The sequence below is a fragment of the Terrapene carolina genome, unplaced genomic scaffold (genome assembly GCF_002925995.2).
Source record: "Terrapene carolina triunguis isolate 2854851 unplaced genomic scaffold, T_m_triunguis-2.0 Scaffold66, whole genome shotgun sequence".
Classification (NCBI taxonomy): Eukaryota; Metazoa; Chordata; order Testudines; family Emydidae; genus Terrapene; species Terrapene triunguis.
Genome location: NW_020664417.1, coordinates 86,752,493 through 86,772,840, shown reverse-complemented (window position 1 = coordinate 86,772,840; position 20,348 = coordinate 86,752,493). Strand labels below are relative to the sequence as shown.

Here is a 20,348-nt window from a genome sequence, read left to right as displayed (position 1 = left end):
TCTTCACAGCCATGAATGCTAGAAACATGCGGGTTTTTAAAAAGTGCAAGCTTGAGGTCCTGGGGCACAATTCTATGGCAAGGGATAAATTCTGCAACAAATTCACCAGCAACAAAATTAGGCAGTGGTAAAAAACAGGGTCCTCTATCTCTCACTTTTTGAATTGCCTTTGTCTAAAGCTAAACATGTTATTTATGAAAAAAGTCTCTCCTTTAAACAAAATAAAAAAATTAAAATTCTAACCTTTTATATTGTATTGTGTATCTTAAAAATGTTTAAGGAAGACTCCTCTGGCCCTGCGTTTTTGTTTTTATTTCCATCGATACAGATTTTTCATTCAGCTCAAATCTCTATCTGGTCTGATTTCCTGTGTACCACAGACCCTGCAATATTGCCCAGTATGAAGACCATAATTTATGATTGATCGAGAACATTTCTCTTAGAAGGACCTCCAGTCTTGATTGAAAGACTTTGTGATGGAGAATCCTGACCCCTCTACCATTTTAGGAATTGGCTGGTTTTAGTGCTGCTTGGATACATAAACTGCTTTGGATACAGATGTCTTTTGTTCCCATACTTGTTTTTGTGTGTTGTTGCCACATGATGTAACATCATATTCCCATATAATATCACAACCCTCGTGGACAAATTTGTTGATTTCTCTCCTCCTGTTTTCATCTATTTTAACAATTGTCTCTGACTTACTGGATATCCAATACCAACTCTTTTTGCCTAGTGACATTCTTTGCTGGGAGTGACTAGATTTCCTGCAGCATCTCTTATACCTAGGCATAGCCTTGTGCATTTTGTGGTCACAGAATTACTGTTAGAATCCACTCATTGTTGCAGAATTGTGCTCCAGAATGTAAGTGTTCTTGTTTCGTTTTTGTTTTTTTTAATTATTTCTAAGCTCTTATGGTTGGGAAGGTCCTTTCTAAGGGCTAGTCTACACTACCCGCCCGGATCGGCGGGTAGAAATCGATCTCTCGGGGATCAATTTATCGCGTCTCATCTAGACGGTTAAATCGATCCCGGAATTGACGCGCGTACTCCCTCCTCGTCAGGAGGAGTAAGCGCTGTCAACGGGGGAGCCATGGCGGTCAATTTGCCGCCGTCCTCACAGCGGGGTAAGTTGAATAGGATACGTCTAATTCAGCTACGCTATTCGCGTAACTGAATTTGCATATCTTAAATTGACCCCCTCCCCCCCAGTGTAGACCTACCCTAAATGTGAATGACAAAGTAATGAAATACTGGCTTTCTGATGCTGCAATCAGCTTGAGACAATAGTTCTAAGGTGTTAACTGGCCCATTCATATAACTTATGTAGACTCTGAAACTTAATGACAATTTAGATATTAGCATTGTTAACTATGTCACTGTTCATCATTTTAGAAGAAACATTCAGACAGTATATTTATTCCACAATCCCAAACTACCTTTCATTCCTCTCTTGGTGTAAAAAAAGCTTTATTTGTCCCTTACTGGCTACTAATATGCTCAGTTTCCTCCCACTGCCACATACTCACGAGACAACTTCTGTGATAGTTTTATACATGGTCGATACAAACATTTGTGATACTTCCAAAATTTAATATATATGAGCAGAATAAAATAGACTATCAAAAGTCAAAGAAAAACTAATTTGCATTATTACTTTTCAGATTATCCAAATCTGCAGAATTTCCAGTCTCTTGCACAAGACTACTGCAGAAACCAGAAGCCCTTGCCCATAGGTTAAAGGTGCAGCTTGGCATAGATGACACATGTCCTTGTTTATGATGATTTTATAAAGTAACCTTTTCAATCCCATTGTCATCCTGAAACAGAATTCTCCTATTTGGGAGTTGGACCAGATCCAGGTTAATATAGTCAGTCGATAGTTACAGGTTGGATTCTTTACTCAACTGTAACATTAACTACATAGCAATGTCTTCAAATTGCAAGCTGTCATGTTTCACCTTTTTTTGGGTTGAGGAAAAAATAGCTAGTGATGTCACACATTCTTATGGATGAACCATAAGAATGGCAGTGGTTGCTTATCAAATTTCTGAGGAGTATAAAAACCCAGGTATTTGAAATGTGAAGGGCTAGGAGAGAAGGTAATCCAAAATTAAAACTTTTACTTTTACTCTCCTACCCATTTCTCTTCCATCTTTTTTTCGTAAAGCTGGTACCCTTAAAGTATAACTTTCCACTTCAACTTAATTGTAATTATGAAGCAACTCTGTTTCTCTTAATTAAGAAAAAATCAATGAAAAGCAGCCCAACCACTTTTCAAATCAAAGGCTTCTCTTGGAGATTTATCCAGGAAGCAAGGTATATCTCTTTTGGGATCATCATACCAGCTACTGGCTATCTAAAAGTGCTGCAGGACTTGCCAGTAGTGGGACAGAAGAGGCCCAGCAGGCAGCCATCATCTGTACACTCCAAGCATCCTGTTATCTTGTGATTTCCTCACACTTCAAGTGCTTGCACATGTCCAATCCAATGTAGGTGTATGAGAAGGCCCCTGGCCCCTGCAAAAGCTTCATGGGTTGAAGCTGTGCCCCGAGCACAGCTGCCAGAATTTTTTTCCCCAGTGGTATCCATTGGATCTGCTCCAGTGCCCTCTGGTGCCAGGCACTGGTAATGCTGGTATAAAGGGCCCCGCCGGCTCTGCTCTCCTTCTGTTCCTTCTTACTGCCTGTGACAGTTGCTGGAACCTCATTGCTCAGGCAGTCCTCCTAGTGGTTGTTTCTCCCGGTTTTTAGTATAATCAATTGTTTGTTTTAATAGTTTTTTAGAACTTAGGCAGTTTTGGATGCCCCCACGCTTAGTGGGGTTATCTGCTTCCCCAGTGCCGGGGCATGCCTCGGTTGCCGGCTTTCAAACCCTGCACCTCCTGTCTATGCCTTTGAGCAACCTACACCCAAGCTGTCTCAAGTGCTTGGGGGAAGTTCATAGGAAAGACGGCTGCCAAGTCTGTAGGGACTTCAGGCCCCAGACCAAGAAGGACTAAGCTGCATGACATAAGGTCCTCCTCCTGGAGGCAGCCTTAAGACCTGCCTCAGAGCCGTGCTCGGACTCAGCACCTCAGACTTGGTGCAGAGCACTCTTCCAAAGGCTGTGGACTCTCGTCACCGATCGTCTTCCCTGGTGTCTAAGAAGAAACACTAAGCAGCAAGAGAAGAGCCAGTATGGACGGCAAAAAGAGACAGGGAGAGAGCAAGACCCGTGTTGGGCCGCTCTTCATCCCTGGCCACCGCATCATCAGGTGCCTGCAACTCAGGTGCTGCAGCAAGCCCCTTGGACACCTACTGGGAGCCACCTCAGAGCAGACAGTGCACCAACCAGTTTGCGGTGCTGTCAACCCGTGAAGCTTTTGCAGGGGTCAGGGACCTTCTCAACCTACTGGTACTGGGGTCCCCGGAGGGTCAGGACTCAGGTGCCACTGAGCAGCAGAGTTGTATCACTCAAACCTCGACCTGTCCTACAGCCGCCATCCAGAGGAAAACTCATGTTGTCAGTGACAGTCACCTTGGTGATCTTCTCTGGCACTGAGTGGTAAGACACTCTCTCTGCACTGCAGCTCCTCATCTCCGTCAGACTCGGAAGTGGGATCATATTCTCCTCATCAACACAGCCACCTTGCTGCTCCTCAGGCCGTTCCTATTTCCCCTCCCATCCCCCCATAGCCCCGAGTTTGGAGATACCCCCGGGCGTTTGGCCACCAGGTGCATGGGGTCCGGCAGCCATGCAGTGGCCCTTCTGGAAACCTTGGGGGGTTCCCCCACCTCAGGGCACCACCTGAAGGCTCTCATACTCCATTGTCTTGGAGGTTCGAGCACCCCCGACACCATGCAGAGACACTCAGTACCTGGACTCTGGTACCGAGCTGCCGGAGGAAGCCCCGCAGGCTCCTGCACGTGTCAGGGAATCAACAGAGGCTCCTCAGCCCATTTTAGCCTTCTCATTCTCCTCTCTGGATGAGGTGATAGTGAGACCAGGACCCTCCCCGCCTCAAGACTACCACATGGCTTACCATGAATTGTTAAAGCGGATAGTTTTGAACTTAGGAGTCCAAGCGGAAGTGGTCATGGAGACAACACAGTCTCCTGAACATTGTCACCTGCGGGGCTCTCTAGACTGGCTCTACCACTTAATGAAGCCATCATGGACCCAATCAAGACCCTGTGGTAAACCCCTGCTTCCCTCCCTCTGATAGCAAAGCACACAGAGAGTAAGTATTTCGTTCTGGCCAAAGGGTATGAATTCCTTTTCCTGCATCCTCCCCTGGGATCTCTGGTTGTAGCAGTCGCCAAAGAAAGAGATTGCCAAGGATAGGTGGGTCCTATGCCAAAGCAAAGGATCCAAAGAAATTGGACCTGTTCAGACAGATGTCATATTCCACATCCACAGGGCGCCTGCTGCTCCGCATAGAGAATTAGCAAGCCTTGTTGGGTTATTATGATATTAATATGTGGGAGTCCATGTTATAATTCAAGGATGTACTCCCTCAAGACTCTAAACAGTTTTCCTCCCTAATTTGAGGAGGGAAAGACTGGCTCATGCCTCTCTGCAAGCAGCCTCAAACACTGCTGATTCTGTGGCCGGATCAATGGTGACAGCGGTAAAAGTGTGCAGGAGCTTTTGGTCGCAGTCCTCAGGGCTCCCTCATGAGGTGCGACACACTATTCAGGACCTCCGAAGGCAACTTTGAAATTCCTGGAACTCTGTGCTGGCAGGGTTAAGGAAGCAGTATAGACCACAGCACATGGGCTGTTACTTTACTCAACCAACCAGATAAGAGCAGCAGAGGAGACTGAGCAGGGGGTTCAGGCACAGACCTCCCTCCCCCATGCTTCTTGGCCCCAGACAGTCTGGCCCCAGACATTCAGGGTCTTCGAAAAACTCATTCTCTTTCAAGTGCTTGGTCATGTCCATTGCATGTCAGGTGTGCGACTTTTCTCCCAGTGGTATGCATAGGGCCAGCCCTATTGCCCCCTAGAGGCCCGTGCTCATGCACCGGAATAAGTGGTGCCACTGGCCTTGTGCCCTCTCAGTTCCTTCTTACCACTCTTGACGGTTGCTGGAACAATCTTCTTTTGTGCTTCGGCAGTTTCTTCCAGTGATTTTTTCCGAACTCTTGTTGTAAATAGTTGGTAGTTTTAGTAGTGTGTGTTAGTTAGTCCCCTTTCGGGACTTTGTTCCCAGGGCGGGGCGTGCCCCGATCTCTGGGCTTCGAAGCCATGTGCGTCATGCACGAAACCTATGCCCATGAGTGATCACCACTCAAGTTGTCTAAAGTGCTTGGGATGGACATGTGCAACAAATCTGAAAGAACAACACTTACAGAAAGGTTAGCAACTTTTATCCTATCCCAAAACAGAAGAGAAGTTTCTTCTGCTGTCTTCTTCCCTCCTCCTCCAAGGGAGGCATCTAAGCATTTTTCTCCTGTACGAAAAGCCAGTAACATCTTTCTCAGGTGCTCCTTTTCTGCTCCACTCAAATAATTGGCAGAAAATTATTGATGAAGATGAGCAGGGCAGTAAATTGTGCCTTACCTGTCAGCTACAGGAGAACCTATGGTACTTTCCCTGATACTTGGAGGGGGAAGGGAGGAGATGGTCTGATCCTAGAGTGATGTGTTAACTTTGCTCTTCTCAAAGGCAAAACAACGACACCAATCTGAGGAGAAGGATATCTCTGGTAGTCTCTCACTCTACACAGATCCTTCTCCGTAGCCATCTCCTTAGCAATACAGGGAGTACACACTGCTCAAATTTAAGCTGCTCCTGCTTCAGTTGCTAATGTGCCGGCTGTATGCCTGTAAGAAATTAGATGGTACGTTTGTGTCAAAGTACTTGAATTAATTTTAATAGGAATGTTCATTATTATCACAACAGCCCTTTAAATATAGCCCTGTAACCATCTGAATGCCCAAGCTAACTAAAATAGCATTAAACTGGAATTATTAGGATGGAAATGCGTTAAAGACGGCTTGTGCCAATAGTGTATATTGTGTCTTAGGAGGTCTTGTAGAATTGCTGTTAATAAATATTACTCTGCTATGCTTTCACACTGTCTTTCCACTGATGTGATGATCAAGAAAAGTCCTGGAGTGTTAGTTAAATTTATTTAAAAAAACTACAATGAGCTATACAGATCATTCTTAAAGATACCATTACAGGATTTTCACTCTTGGGTCTTGTGCCTTCAATCACACTTATGCAAGAACTCTTGGAACTTCTTTTGGACCTTTGAGGCACCTCTACGTTTTTTGTGGACTGGTCTACTCCTCACCTTCACCCAGCCCCCTGACCATGCTCCAATTAGAAGTGCTTCCAGAGGCTTCAGAATATTCTAGACAGTTCTTTTTCCTTTCTGTAGTCAGTGAAGCAGCTCTCTGTAAGAGCTGCCCAACAATAGCAGCTCTGGCGCTTGTTGCTCACTGCTGTTTAGGTGGACACCAGGTATCCTTTATCTATTTCCCTGGGCTATATCTATGGGCTGCTCAATACTCTAAGGCTAGGGCCGTGTTTATACTATGGGGATTGTAGTGGCATAGCTACAGTGCTGTAGCTAGTCCAGATATTGTGTACACAGCCTACAGTGATGGAAGGGGTTTTCCATTGCTGTAGGAACACCACCTCCCCAAGCAGTAGTAACTAGGTTTACGGAAGCATTCTTCCATTGACCTAGCTGTGTCTACACTGGAGGTTAGGTTGACATAGTTACAGCACTCAGGGATGTGGATTTTTCACACATCTAAGCACAATAACTGTTGACCTAAATTTTTGGTATAGACCAGGCCACAGAATCCTGTGCATGTAGTGCTTTTTAAGGAAGGGCAAACTAACTACCTTGTAATTTTACTACAGAGATACCCCCTACAATTCTCAAAAGCACATTGTTCTGTTTTAAAAAATCATTAGTAGGGCCCTACCAAATTCACAGCCACGAAAAACGTGTCACTGACCATGAAATCTGGTCTTTTTTGTGGCTTTTACCCTATTCTATACAGATTTTACAGGGGCGAGACCAGCATTTCTCAAATTGGGGGTTCTGACCCAAAAGGGAGTTGCAGGGGGATCACAAGGTTATTGTAGGGGTATCATGGTATTGCCACCCTTACTTCTGCACTGCCTTTAGAGCTGGGCAGCCAGAGAGTGGCGGTTGCTGCCTGAGGGCCCAGCTCTGCAGGCAGCAGCGCAGAAGTAAGGATTGCAATACCATACTATGCCATTGTAGCTTCTGCGCTTCTGGTGATGGTGGCTCTGCCTTCAGAGCTGGGCTCCTGGCCAGCAGCTGCTGCTCTCCAGCTGCCCAGCTCTGAAGGCAGCACCACCACTAACAGCAGTGCAGAAGTAAGGGTAGCAGTACCACAACACCACCTACAATAACCTTGCGACCCCCCCCCCCCACAACTCCTTTTTGGGTGAGAACCCCTACAATTACAACACTCTGAAATTTCAGATTTAAATAGCTGAAATTGTGAAATTTACTATTTTTAAATTCCTATGTGAAATTGACCAAATAAACTGTGAATTTGGTAGGGCCCTAATTATTAGGCACTTGCGTCATTTTTGCAAATGGTTGTTAGATACAATTCTCAAAAGCAACTGATTTACAAACCTGTTATCTTTCAGGATTGTTATCCATTCACTTACTTTCAAATGTTGAAATTATGTATTCTGGATATTAACTCTTTCCTGCACGTTCTTTGGAATTTTGTACACATGTGACTTTGATGTAATTTTTCATGTTGTATTTAACTGCTAGGGAGAGCTTTTTATTTCTCACTTTTGAAAAATATCTGCTGGAATGTTCCAGGTCTTCTGAGATTTCTGGAGTTGAAGCATCCTCAGTGGGAGGGAACACTTGGGGCCATCTTACAGGCCAAAAAGCTTGAGAGCAGTGGGAACACAATTCTTACTGGAGGTATGGATCCAAGAGAGTTAGTCCTGAGATCTTCAGAAAAGCTTAATTAGAAGATGAGGAGCTATCCCGTTAATCACAAGAAGGGCTCCCCTCCTCTCAACCCTGGAAAGCTTTTCAAAAATAATAAGCTTTAGGCATTATTTCACAACTAGAAATAACTTTTTAAATATTGATTTTTTTTTTTAAGTACCATAATCTAAAATCATTATGGTGTAGCTAAGGTTTGTTGTTGTTTGTGTTTAAGAAATCATGTCTTAGTCATAGATTTTTAAAGCCAGAAGGTACTATTCTCATCTGACCTTCTATGAATATCCTGACGTAGTACTACATCTCAAAACACTTGGCTTCTTAATTCAATTTTAAACACTCTAGATACTTCACAATGTCATCTCTTCTCTCTCTTTTTGCTCAATTCTACAATCTAAAAGCCTAGAGCCTAGAAATGTTGGTCCACCTTCTGAACGTTGGAATGGTGCTACAAAAGGCTAATGATGTCACATTTTACATAATTAAATAGTAACAGACCACTGGAAATGTGAATCAAAATGTAGCCTTTCTTTAAACATAGCTTTAATTCTAATGCTAGATTTTAAAATGTGCAATAGATCTACACGCCTGTTGATATTGAATACAGGCAAATGTATTATGGATAAAGTGAAAGTTAGACACAGTAGAAATAAAACATGTAATGGCTTATGCTGGCGTGTGAATAAATCTTTGTCTTTATTATAACTCAACTATACTATGATATGGCAAACCTGTTAGTATGTGTGTCATATAGTTACAGGGGGGAAATTGTTTTTAGTTTATTCTAAATGCTTTGCAGTTAACTTACCAAAGAGCCTTAAACCAAAAGTACTTATGCTTTCCTCATATTATTTAAAATAAATAGCTTTGGGAGGGACCTGCTAAAATTCAAAAGATTTTACTTCTACCGTTGAAAGCATTTAAAAAAAAAAAAAGTGACTAGCAAAAAGGAGAAAAACCTCTAGCCTTTTGCTGTATTTTGATGTTCTGACATATGAAGAAATATATGAGAATTCTTTTTCCTTTTGCTTAGAAATGTAGGTCCTATGTCGGCTGGAAGAATCTACAGTAGTTTTTTGTTTTTGTTTTTTTTTAAACTTCATTTAACATGCTTGTCTTAATATTTACTAAACTTTAGTGAACAACATTTTATACAAAGAAAGACTGTTTAAGATTTCATGTCCTGTACTCTTTAGTTAAGGTGTTAGAGCTCACAGTGAACATCCCTAGGTATATTTACATTGACGCCTGGAGCAAGCTTCCCAGCCCGGGTAGACAATCTGACACTAGGGCAGCTCAAGCTAGCATGCTAAAAACAGTAGTATGGATGTTATGGCTCTGGTGGAGACTCCGGCTAGCCACCTTAGCTCAAACCCCGGGGACTGGGTGGGCTTGAGAGCCTAAGCTACTGCCCAAACCACAATAATCCACACTGCTATTTTTAGCATGCTAGCTCTAGCTGAACTAGCACAAGTCTATCTATTTGGGCTGGGAGGTTTGCTCCTAGCTGCAGGGTAGACATAGTCCTTGAGACGTCCCAGAGGTCATCCACTGAAACCAGGAAAGAACAAATTTGACATTACTGATATTTCAAAGGTTTAAAAAAAAATAATCTAACAACCAACCAAAGTTCATATTTTATTATATACAGAAAGGAAGAAAGAGAAACAAACAAAAGAGCAAACAACAATTAAAAAAAAATCCTTTTTCAGTCCCCTTTCTAATACATGTGAAATACTATCCATTTACTAGTCTTTTAGGCAAACATTATTGCTTTCTCTTCTGCCATGCTATTTTTTGTCACAACCCACTGCTATCACCCCAATCTGCCTCTTTTACACACACAAAAATTACTTCAAAGATATACTTTATAAGCTGTGTTAGTTGATTAATTAGTATTTCTTATGTGTATATTATTAATTAATCAAGGTACAGTTTTGAAGGGGGAAATATGGTAACACAGTGTATGTTTTCTTTTTTTAAAAGACTCCTGCTAAGAAAGATTCAACTCCAAGTACTGTGAAAGAAGACAAAATCCATGTGTTGAAGTACAATATAGGGGATTTAGTGTGGTCTAAAGTGTCTGGTTACCCCTGGTGGCCATGCATGGTTTCAGCTGATCCTCTTCTTCATTCCTACACTAAACTAAAAGGTATGTCTTCATTGCTGCACACATCTTCATGGACATAGACATTAAATTCTGGAAGTTTCATTCAGATAAATTGATAAACCAAAATCCTTTGTGCTTCAGCACTTGTCTATGCTGCTTGTCAATTACCTTTTACTAGCTTACATCAGGTTGCATTGGAAAGAAGTGGTGTTCTGGGGAAGCTTAATTTAAATGGAAATTGGAAAAATAGGTTAGGGAATATGAAGGTAAAACCTTTGATAACAATGAATTAATAGAAACAAAAGACTGAAGTAGGAGAGAAAATTCACAGTATAGCTCCTTAAAGTTTGAAACTTGTTTTCAATATTTTAATGTTTCTGTTTTCAGTTAAATCAAAGAGAAGTTACAACTCCCTATGTTACATCAACAGTGAACAGGATAAATTCTTTAGTGTCAGTATAATTACATGTGTTGCTGCTCTTAATCAAGGCAGGAACATAGCTAAGGCCTTGCCTTGTAGCTTTTCTTATCAAACAATCTTCCTTTTCCCAGTGAAGCAATAAAGGAAATCCTGTCTGCTTGCTAGGAGGATAGAGTGGCTGGTTTGTCTCTTTCCTTACATTTTTCATTATGGAGTGACCAGTTTGGGCTCCTCTCTAAAATCCAGACAGTTTTATCAATCTCAAAATGGGTTGAAGTTTAAAAAAAAAATTCTATGGAATTCAAAATGAATTGGACAACAAGTTTCAGAATGTCACAAAAACTGTAGGGTTCAACAGAGTTTGAAAAAATTCTAAATTTTGCTACTGTTCAGCAAGTTATGGAATGGAGGAGCGAGAACCTAGTTTACTATGCTTCCCAGGCTGAGATCTGGTGTCCAGGACCAATTTTTAGTTGATTACAATATATTTGAAAAGTATTCAAGTCTCAGTAGAAACATTTCTATAGGTCATAAGTTTTCGCAAGATTATATAGGATGACCGCTGAGGGAAGATTGAAAAAATTGGGTTTGTTTAGTCTGGAGAAGAAGACTGAGAGGAGACATACGTTTTCAAGTACATAAAAGGTTGTTACAAGGAGGAGGGTGAAAAATTGTTCTCGTTAACCTTTGAGGATAGGATAAGAAGCAGTGGGCTTAAATTGCAGCAAGGGCGGTTTAGGCTGGACATTAGGAAAAACTTCCTGTCAGGGTAGATAAGCGCTGGAATAAATTGCTTAGGGAGGTTGTGGAATTTCCATCACTGGAGGTTTTTAAGAGCAGGTTAGACAAACACCTGTCAGGGATGGGCTAGATAATACTTAGTCCTGCCATGAGTGCAGGGGACTGGACTAGATGACCCTTCGAGGTCCCTTCCAATCCTATCTGTGATGTCAAATGGCTGCTGGAGGCCTATATTTTACATTATTGGAGGGAGGGGGGAATAGCCCTTTTTCTTGCACAAAGAGATTTCAAATTTAAACTGAGAACTAAGATGTCTTGCCAGTAAAGAAGGAAAATTCTTTGCGTATGTTTTCAGCATGAATCTCAGATTCCACTGTAGGTGTGCATACACCTGAGATCAAAATCTTTTGAATAGCAGTTTCTGTCGGGGTGCATATGTCCTGTGCTACCTCATGCTTCTGGGTAAGAGCATAAAAAGCAGAGTGATCACAAACTTCCTTCTTACCACCCCGGCAGTGAGGAAGAACACAATGAGTGCCTGACCTGCTACTCTTTTTAGAGACTTGAACTTGATTTTATCTACTGCGGAAGAACTTTACCTTCACATTTCCATTTGCTTTTTCCTCCAATTGGACAAGTCAGTCCCCTCTGTATACATTCTTATAGCAGAGCCAGGTGCTTTGCGCCAACTACCACACTTTGTGGTGGATTCTAAGTCCTAAGAGTTCAAACCCTTCCTTTTTGCAAAGGACTGATTCCTTGAAGGATGAACATAGCTGATATCTCTTCTACCTGGGAGAGAGCCACATGCCAGATATGTGGTCTGTGGACAAGTCCTTGTCCATGAGGATCTGCAAATCCAGGAGATGTTCATGGTACACCTGTTAGCAATCAAAGTGAGGCTGAAAAAAACAGCATCATCCAGCACTCCCTCAAGCAGGCACCACACTCCAGGTTCAGTCAGTGAAAAAGCTAAGAGTACAGTGACAAAGCCAGATATGGCAATAAAGTCACACTAGTGCCTCATGAAAAGGTGACTTGGTGAGACAGAGCCAGATGGAGCCTCAACATAGCTCCAGACAAACAAAACTCTTCCTATGTCCTCCACAATAACTGGAGGAGCATGTGGGGTACAAGAATAGGTACTGACCTTGATTCCCCATGACTGTGCCCTGCAGAGGGCTGTGTTACTTCCTGGAGAACTCAGTGTCCCCTGTGGAGACATCTTTTGCACTGAAGTGATGATTGGCACTGGAAATATATCACCATATGAGACAGCTGTTTGAAGAAGAGATCTATTCCTCTTGTTGAGCCACTCCTTTTCTCCAATTTCTAGTAGAGCTCCCTCTCCCACCTTTGAAGAGAGTCACTAGGGAGCACAGAAGGCTGCCCTAACTGAGACATCCACCCATGAATGGCATTGGGCCAGCCAGCCTCAACCAGGCCAGTATTCCTATATTGGTTATATTGGCCCTACTTTTGTTGCAAGTGTCTAGGAGCAAGATCCTGTTCACAGGCACCCAGAAAGATGAGGCAGTACCATTCCCTAGTGGCATCATTGGCTATACCACCAACACTGGAGCCAGACAATAGCTTCTGCAAACATGAGGCAAATGGAAGGACAATGGCAACTTCTATCTCTACCCAAGGAGTCATCCTCATCATGAGACGAGGCATTGGCACTAGTCTTCATGCCAGCAACTGACAACTTTAAAGCATTCCAGGACCTCCTGTCCCACACTGAGAATATCATAGATGTTGAAGCAACAATCATATAGAAGTCTCGTTGTTTTTTGATGTCTCAAGCTCTACAGCTCTGACCAGGATCTCCTTTTTTATCAGCAATGTGTTCTTTGAGCTGGGTAAAGGACTGTGGCAACCCCCTGCCATTCTTCCTCCCACTTCCAAATGAGTGGAGAAGAGATACCTGGTGCCTCCAAAGGACTTTGAGAACTTATGCACCTATCCAAATTGAGGGTTGCTGGCTGTGTTGTCACTGCAGGGAAATTCCAAGTCCACCAACGGCATAGGTAAGGACAATGATCTTAAGAAGCTGTTCTGATTTGGATGCAAAGCACATTCCTTGCCATATGCAGCTCCAGGCTGTGAACTATCAGGATATGTTTGCAAAATAATCCTTTCTCATCTGGGAGAGGGTCATCCACTCCCTGTCAAAACTTCTGCAGGAAAGGAAAGTTATCAGAGAGGTCCAGATTGTTGCTAGAACATCTTTGCAGACAATTATGGACACATTTGGCACAGCTACAAGATTGATGGCCATGGCTGTCAAAATGAGCCGGGGCTCGTGGCTTCTGGCATACCATGCAAGGTAGAAGCCACAGTAGAGGATCGGCCCTTTGATGGTATGGAGCTCTTCAGCCAAAGAACAGAGGACACTGTGGTACTCCCATGGTTGACAGCCAGACTACCCACAAAAGAAAAGGTCCAAATACTCCATGTGATTTGAGAGGAGCATCAGGAGTCACATGTGCCAATCCAGAGCGTGTTTCCACCTTCATGAACCACCTTGCCCCTTTCCACAGGACCTGGGTGACCATCACAGCCAACAAATGGGTAGTAGACGTCATTGACCAAGGCTACCATGTCAGTTTCTACTCCTTACCCTTTCCGCTCCCATCATTTTTCAGTAACTCTTCTCATGAGAGCCTGTTACAAACAGAAGTGGCACCTCCTTTATCTAGGAGCCATAGAAGAGATACTTACAGAGTAGAAAGGAAGCGGCTGCTTCTCATGGTATTTTCTTATCCTGAAGAAGAAAAGGGGTCTTTATCCTATTCTAGATCTGAGAAGGCTGAACAATACATATGCTACCTCAGATTCAGGATCTCTTCAGATTCAAGACTGGTTCATGGCTTTCGGCTTGCAGGATGTGTACTTCCACACAGCCATCCACCTGGTCCACAGGAAGTTACTAAGATTCACAGTGGTGAATTCACATTAATCATTACCAGTAGTCTCCATGGCACTGAGAGTTTTCACAAAGTGCCCGTGGATAGTAGCAGCCTATCTGTGAAGAAGAGCATTCATATCTACCCCTGCCTGGACAATTGGCTGATCAAAGGTGTATCTCAACAGGAGACAATGGCAAGCTTGAAATATGCCCTTTTCCTTTAACAGCTAGATCTTCTGCTGAACTACAAAAATCATCTCTTAGCTTATCACTAAGGATAAGATTGTCACAGAAGTCACAGATTCCGTGACTTTGAGACCTCCATGACATTTTCCGCTTCAGCCCTGGGGTGACTGGGCTGGAGCTGTCAGCTGGCGGGCTCTCAGAGCCCTTTAGTGATGGGGACCCTGGAGCCTCCCCCTTCCCTTGCAGCGGGGCTTGAGCTCTCATCTCACCCGCTCCTGCAGGCATCCATGAATTTTTGTTTATTGCCCATGTCCATGACTTGTACTAAAAATAACCATGACAAAATCTTACCCCTATTCGTCACAAATGATAGTTCATAGGAGTCTTCAACTGCACATCAGTGAGAGCATAGCTTCCCAAGACAGGTTCTTGTTAATGCAATCTCTATTAATTGGGATAGATAAACCCAAGTATGATGGTGCAGATGCATCTGGGGCTGTTTGGGCCATATGTCAGTGTGTATGCCACTTGCCAGGCTTCATCCTGTGACTCTGGCTCATATCACGTCCGCACTCTGAAACACTGTATATGAGCAAAAAAAGTCATGGTTCCCTCTTCCCATCATCACAGAACTGAGGTAGTAGCAGGAACCCAAGAACATACATGGAGGAGTGCCAGTGTTGGTTCCCTTCCTTATAGTGGCTAATCACGGCTATGTCAGGGACAAGTTGGGGAGCCCACTTGGACTACTTATGAATGCAAAGGACCTGGCCCACAGAGGACATGAAGCTTTCTTTAAAGGCCCTGAAGCTCAAGGCCATCAGGCTAGCTTGCATAGCCATACTACCTGTTCTCCCGAACTCCACAGTGGAGATACTGGTGTCTAATATGTCCACAATGCACTATATAAATAAGGAGCTGCATGCTTTTCTTCATTCTTTTGGTCTGGAAGATATTGAGCTCTGGTCATGCTGCCACTGAAATGGGATAACCCTTATGGCTCTTCACCTCTCACAAGATAGCAGCAACTTGGAAGACTTTGTAAGCAGGCAGCCAGTTACCAATCAGGAGTGGTCACCACAGATGTCCATCATTGGAACAAATATTCCTTCAGTGGAAAACTTCCAGGGTAGACATGTATGTCACCAACAACAATACCAAATGTCAGAACTCTTGTTCCAGAGGGAGCATGAGCCTGGATTTGTTACTGGACTCCTTCTTTCTCAATGGTCCCAAGGCCTCCTTATGCCTTTCCACTGATTCCTTTGCTTCTCAGTATGATATTCTAGATTAAGTGAGACAGATCAGCCTCATGACTCCTTACTGGCCATGGCAGTTTTGGTAGATGGATCTGGTATGTGTCCATCTAACGGTCCATATAGCTCCCAGACTCCCCACATCTGATTTCACAACACTGCTGCCAGATACACCAGCCAGACCTCAAATCACAGCACAGGTGTTGGCTGGTTAAGTACCAGGGACAGAGACTGTGCCCTATCAATCCAGGAAATCCTGATACAGAGCAGGAAGTAATCAACCAGAAAGACTTACTTATCAAAATAGGATTCAAGTATCAGACGGGTAGCCGTGTTCGTCTGGATCTGTAAAAGCAGCAAAGAGTCCTGTGGCACCTTATAGACTAACACGTATTGGAGCATGAGCTTTCGTGGGTGAATAACCACTTCGTCGGATGCATGCACTTCGTCTTTGCTGCCAAAATAGGATTGATTCTCAATATGGACAGCCCAGCAGGGGCTGGCCCCAGTGTAGGCATCTGTACTGAAGATCCTCAACTACTTATTGCATTTAAAGAGCTGGCTTTTCATTTAGTTTGATTAAGATCTATCTTGTAATACTCTGTTTGCCATCGCATAGTGCAGTCTTTTCCAATCATTTCCAGTGGTGTCCAAGTTTCTGAAAGGGCTCTTCCATACTTACCCATCAGTTAGAGAAGCTACTTCTGTCTGGGATCTCAGTATAGTTCTCCTGAGGCTCCTGGAGCCTCTCTTTGAAGATCTTTCAGAACGCTTCATCATCTTACTCTGAAGGCAGTCTCCTAGTAGCCATCCTGTTGGACAGAAGAGCGAGCGAACTATAGCAATTTGTTTGATTCTCTTTACACAACAGTCCATAGAGATAAAGCAATACTGAAACTTCACCCAAAATTCATCCCCAAGTTGGTCTTGGAATGTATCTGAATCATTGTTTACCTGTCTTCTTCCCAAAGCCTGCAAACTTAACTTCAGTTGAACAAAATATTTGTGTGGCATCTGGGTGAAGGGAGAAACTTTCTATCCAATCCAATAACCCAGCTTTTTTTTTTCTAGTTAAATTTATACTACTTTATTTATTTTTAAACAAAACATTTTATTGTGGAAGGCAAAAGAGAGAGCCTTTCCAGCCTCTGTTTAGATCCTCTAAATTAATCTTAAAGTTAACACCTGGTTTATAACAGAAGAAACTGATTTTTAACTCACTTATCTGGCACCCAAGTATGCGTGTCATACCTCTGGTTTTGAAGAGATCACCAAGTGCTATTCATTCAGTTACCATGTGACCAATTTACCCTTAATGTGTGTAGATAGGTCAGCTCTCTGTTCTAAGTCTCCTCTGTGTTTGAGTGCCTCAGAAACATTAATTTAACCTCCCAGCATTCTTGTAGATGAGAAACTGGGATACAGAGACCAGCTGATTTGTCCAAGGTTACACAAGGAGTCTTTAGGAGAGCTGGGAATAGAATCTTGATCTTTTGAGTTCCATTTCGGTGTCTTAAGCATAAGACCAACATTCCTCTTTCCAAAATAAACGGACAGCACAATGATCATATTGCTGTTCTGCCTGCATCTGTGGGTTCTCTTTGGATTAACATTGCAATTGGAGTCATTCCTTTTACATGAAGCTTCATAGATTAGTTTACTGAGAAATGTCAATCTATTAATCAGATTTTAGAATGAAAACTGGACAAACTGTATTTGTCATTGCTCTGCATACTGCAATTTACTGAAGGATTTCAAAGTGTGAAAGTATTATAAAATGCTAAAACCAACCCAGTAACTTGTATAAACTTACTGTTAAATTTTCAGGACAAAAAAAGAGTTTTCGTCAGTATCATGTACAGTTTTTTGGCGATGCCCCAGAACGAGCTTGGATATTTGAGAAGAGCCTTGTGTCATTCAAAGGAGAAGAACAATTTGAACAATTATGCCAGGAAAGTGCAAAACAAGCCCTCATTAAAGCTGAGAAAATAAAGGTAAGAGACTACAACACCTCCCCCCCCCACACCACACACTTTTTTGCAGGCTTTTTACATTGTTATAGAAATGTCATCTGATACCTAACCATTGGAGAGAAACAATCTAGAAAGCTTTCATGACTGCTTGTTTTATAGCATCTTCTAATTTTGCATTTCACATTTAAAAACACAGAATAAATGATGGCTCAGTGAATGCTCATTACTTTTTGCAAATTGGCAAATGTCACTGATTCACGCACAGAAAGATTTATTTAGTAGATCTTCCTTTATATCAGGACCATTCATAACAGATGCCACTGGAATATTTGCAATATTATAATCTTCTTCTAATTGTTTTTAATTATTACTGGTGTTTTGTAATAAAAGGTAAACAACTCAAACTGGCTTATATTTTTCTTGCAGATGTTAAAGCCTGTTTCTGGGAAACTACGGCCTCAGTGGGAGATGGGCATTAAGCAAGCCACTGAAGCACTAGGCATGACAGTGGAAGAACGGAAAGCCAAGTTCACCTTTATCTACATTAGGGACAGACCTCATCTTAATCCTCGAGTGGCAAAGGAGGCTGGTATTGCTGTGGAACCATTAGAGGAAATAGATGAGTCATCTTACTCGAACGAAGAAACCACTCAAAGTCTGAAATTGATGAAGGAGTCTGGCATTCCTAGCAAGAGAAGGAGGAGGACATCAAAATTGCTTGCGACTAATGACACACAAGAAAGTGGTCAGTCAGGGACTAAGAATACTACCCCCCAAAAGGCATTTGAACAAGGAGAAGCTAAAAGAGGGATAGGCTCTCCCATCAGTAGAAAGAAAGCTGCAGCATCCACTCCACGAAGCAGAAAGGGAGATGCAGTGTCTCAGTTTTTGGTCTTTTGTCAGAAGCACAGAGATGAGGTTAGTTTTTTTTTTTTTTTTTTTTTTGCGCAGATAAGTGTAAGTGTTGTTCTATTCGTGTTCTGTTTTTCACATGTATAGAAATATCTTCTTTCTCTTAGCTGACAGAACATCTGAAAAGTAAGTTATATTTTTTTTTTACAATGGCAGCCAAAACCTACGAGGGATTCTACAGATGTTTTAGAAGCTAATCCCTGCCTCAAAGAGCTTATAGTCTAAAGACATAGACAAAAAGTGGCGATGAGGATAAGGACAGAATAGAACATAAAATAAAGTGATTGTGGCAGTAGGTTTTGTTAGTGCCATTATCTTAGTACCATTTTTTGTTAATTTATGTCTAAATATTTATCCCCTAGTGATCTTTTATCTAGTCGTTGTTAGTTCCTCTACATTTATTTTTAATGCATAAACTTATGTTCCCAAGTACCTTTCTGGCTTTCTGTTTATCCTTAACCCACCCATTTCCCCATAAGTAAGTGGATTTATTCAACACTACTTGTTCCCTTGTCTTCCAATTCCCCAAATGTTCTGCTTAGCTACCTAGGAGGGAAGGGAAATGGCAACCTTTCCAAAAATAAATAAGTAAATAAAGCTCTCAACAATTGTCAAAAGTGTATAGTCTAATGGGATGTGGACAAAGGCCCTCCTTATGCCCTTCTGGAATAAGATGATCTTGTGTTTAAATGATAGTCTTGCCCAGCATCCCATAGGAAGTCTGATGGAGCCAGAAATGAACCTAGCTACTTGGGTCCTAGGCTATTGCCTTAAACACATGAACATTATGTCTCTTCCTGCAACCCTCTTCCTCATTCTGTTCTGTGTATTGAATGAGGCAGGTGTCATAGAATCATAGAATATCAGGGTTGGAAGGGACCTCAGGAGGTCATCTAGTCCAACCCCCTGCTCAAAGCAGGACCAATCCCCAGACAGATTTTTACCCCAGTGCCCTAAATGGCCCCCTCAAGGATTGAACTCACAACTTTGGGTTTAGCAGGCCAATGCTCAAACCACTGAGCTATCCCTCCCCCCAGGACAAATAATATATTCTCTAATGTAATAAAGTTTTTATTATATTATCGTAACATTTTTTGACAGTTTTTTTAAATGTAATTTCCTAAGCTTTTAAAAAAAATGGAAACACAAATTCCACTTTGTGGAACCATATTGACCATCTGCAGTATGGGTCCTCACCAAGGCTTGAATCCAGGACCTTTATAGATCTCTACCATTTAAGCTGAAGGAGTAACTGCTGACAGTAGTAGGTGGTTGTTCTCTATGTGGTCTAGCCACTACAGGGGAACATGACACACACATTTCCTAATGGCTTAATCAATTATTTGCTGGGCAGCCAAAGAATGCTGGGAATCTGAATTTCTGACTCTGGAGAGGAGAATGCTCTAGTGCTTACAGACAGCCTAGTCAAGTACATAGATTTGGCACATTCATTCTGAAAGGCTAAGGGGGTGAGACTTGGGTCTGCCATATTAGACTGCTGATTTCTATTTCCAGCTGTGCTAGAAATCCCCTTGTGCAATCTCTGTAAAATGGCAGGGAGACATGTTACTTTCCTTCTTCTTAATGTTAGGGTGTGCGGGCTTGCCCAATAATATAGGCTGTAAGGTGAATTAAATTAATAGCAAGTTGGTGGAAGAGCTGAGACTACAGCTGATGATCTTCTGATTCCCAGCAGAGCCCACCTTCCCATATACCAAAAGATATTTAGCAGCTGCTGCTTTGTTTGTGTACCATGTAGAGCAGTTTAGGGAATGCCATGGCAGTGGGTGTATAGGAAGCTCTGAGGAGATGGCAGCATGCTCAGTACAGCTGAAATCTTCAGAGATTTTAGCAGCAAGCAAAAGTTCTACTTAGTATATGTAAATTA

General features: G+C 42.4%; 1 protein-coding gene across 2 annotated transcripts in view; it reads left to right on the top strand.

Moving 5' to 3' along the window:
* Positions 1–20,348, top strand: part of NSD2 (nuclear receptor binding SET domain protein 2) — a 161,815-nt gene that overhangs the window by 50,976 nt on the left and 90,491 nt on the right. For both annotated transcript variants that reach the window (XM_024199044.2, XM_024199043.2), the window contains exons 3-5: positions 9,937–10,102; positions 17,403–17,569; positions 17,975–18,466. In XM_024199044.2, the coding sequence (XP_024054812.1) occupies positions 9,937–10,102; positions 17,403–17,569; positions 17,975–18,466 (825 nt within the window). The remainder of the gene's footprint in view (positions 1–9,936; positions 10,103–17,402; positions 17,570–17,974; positions 18,467–20,348) is intronic.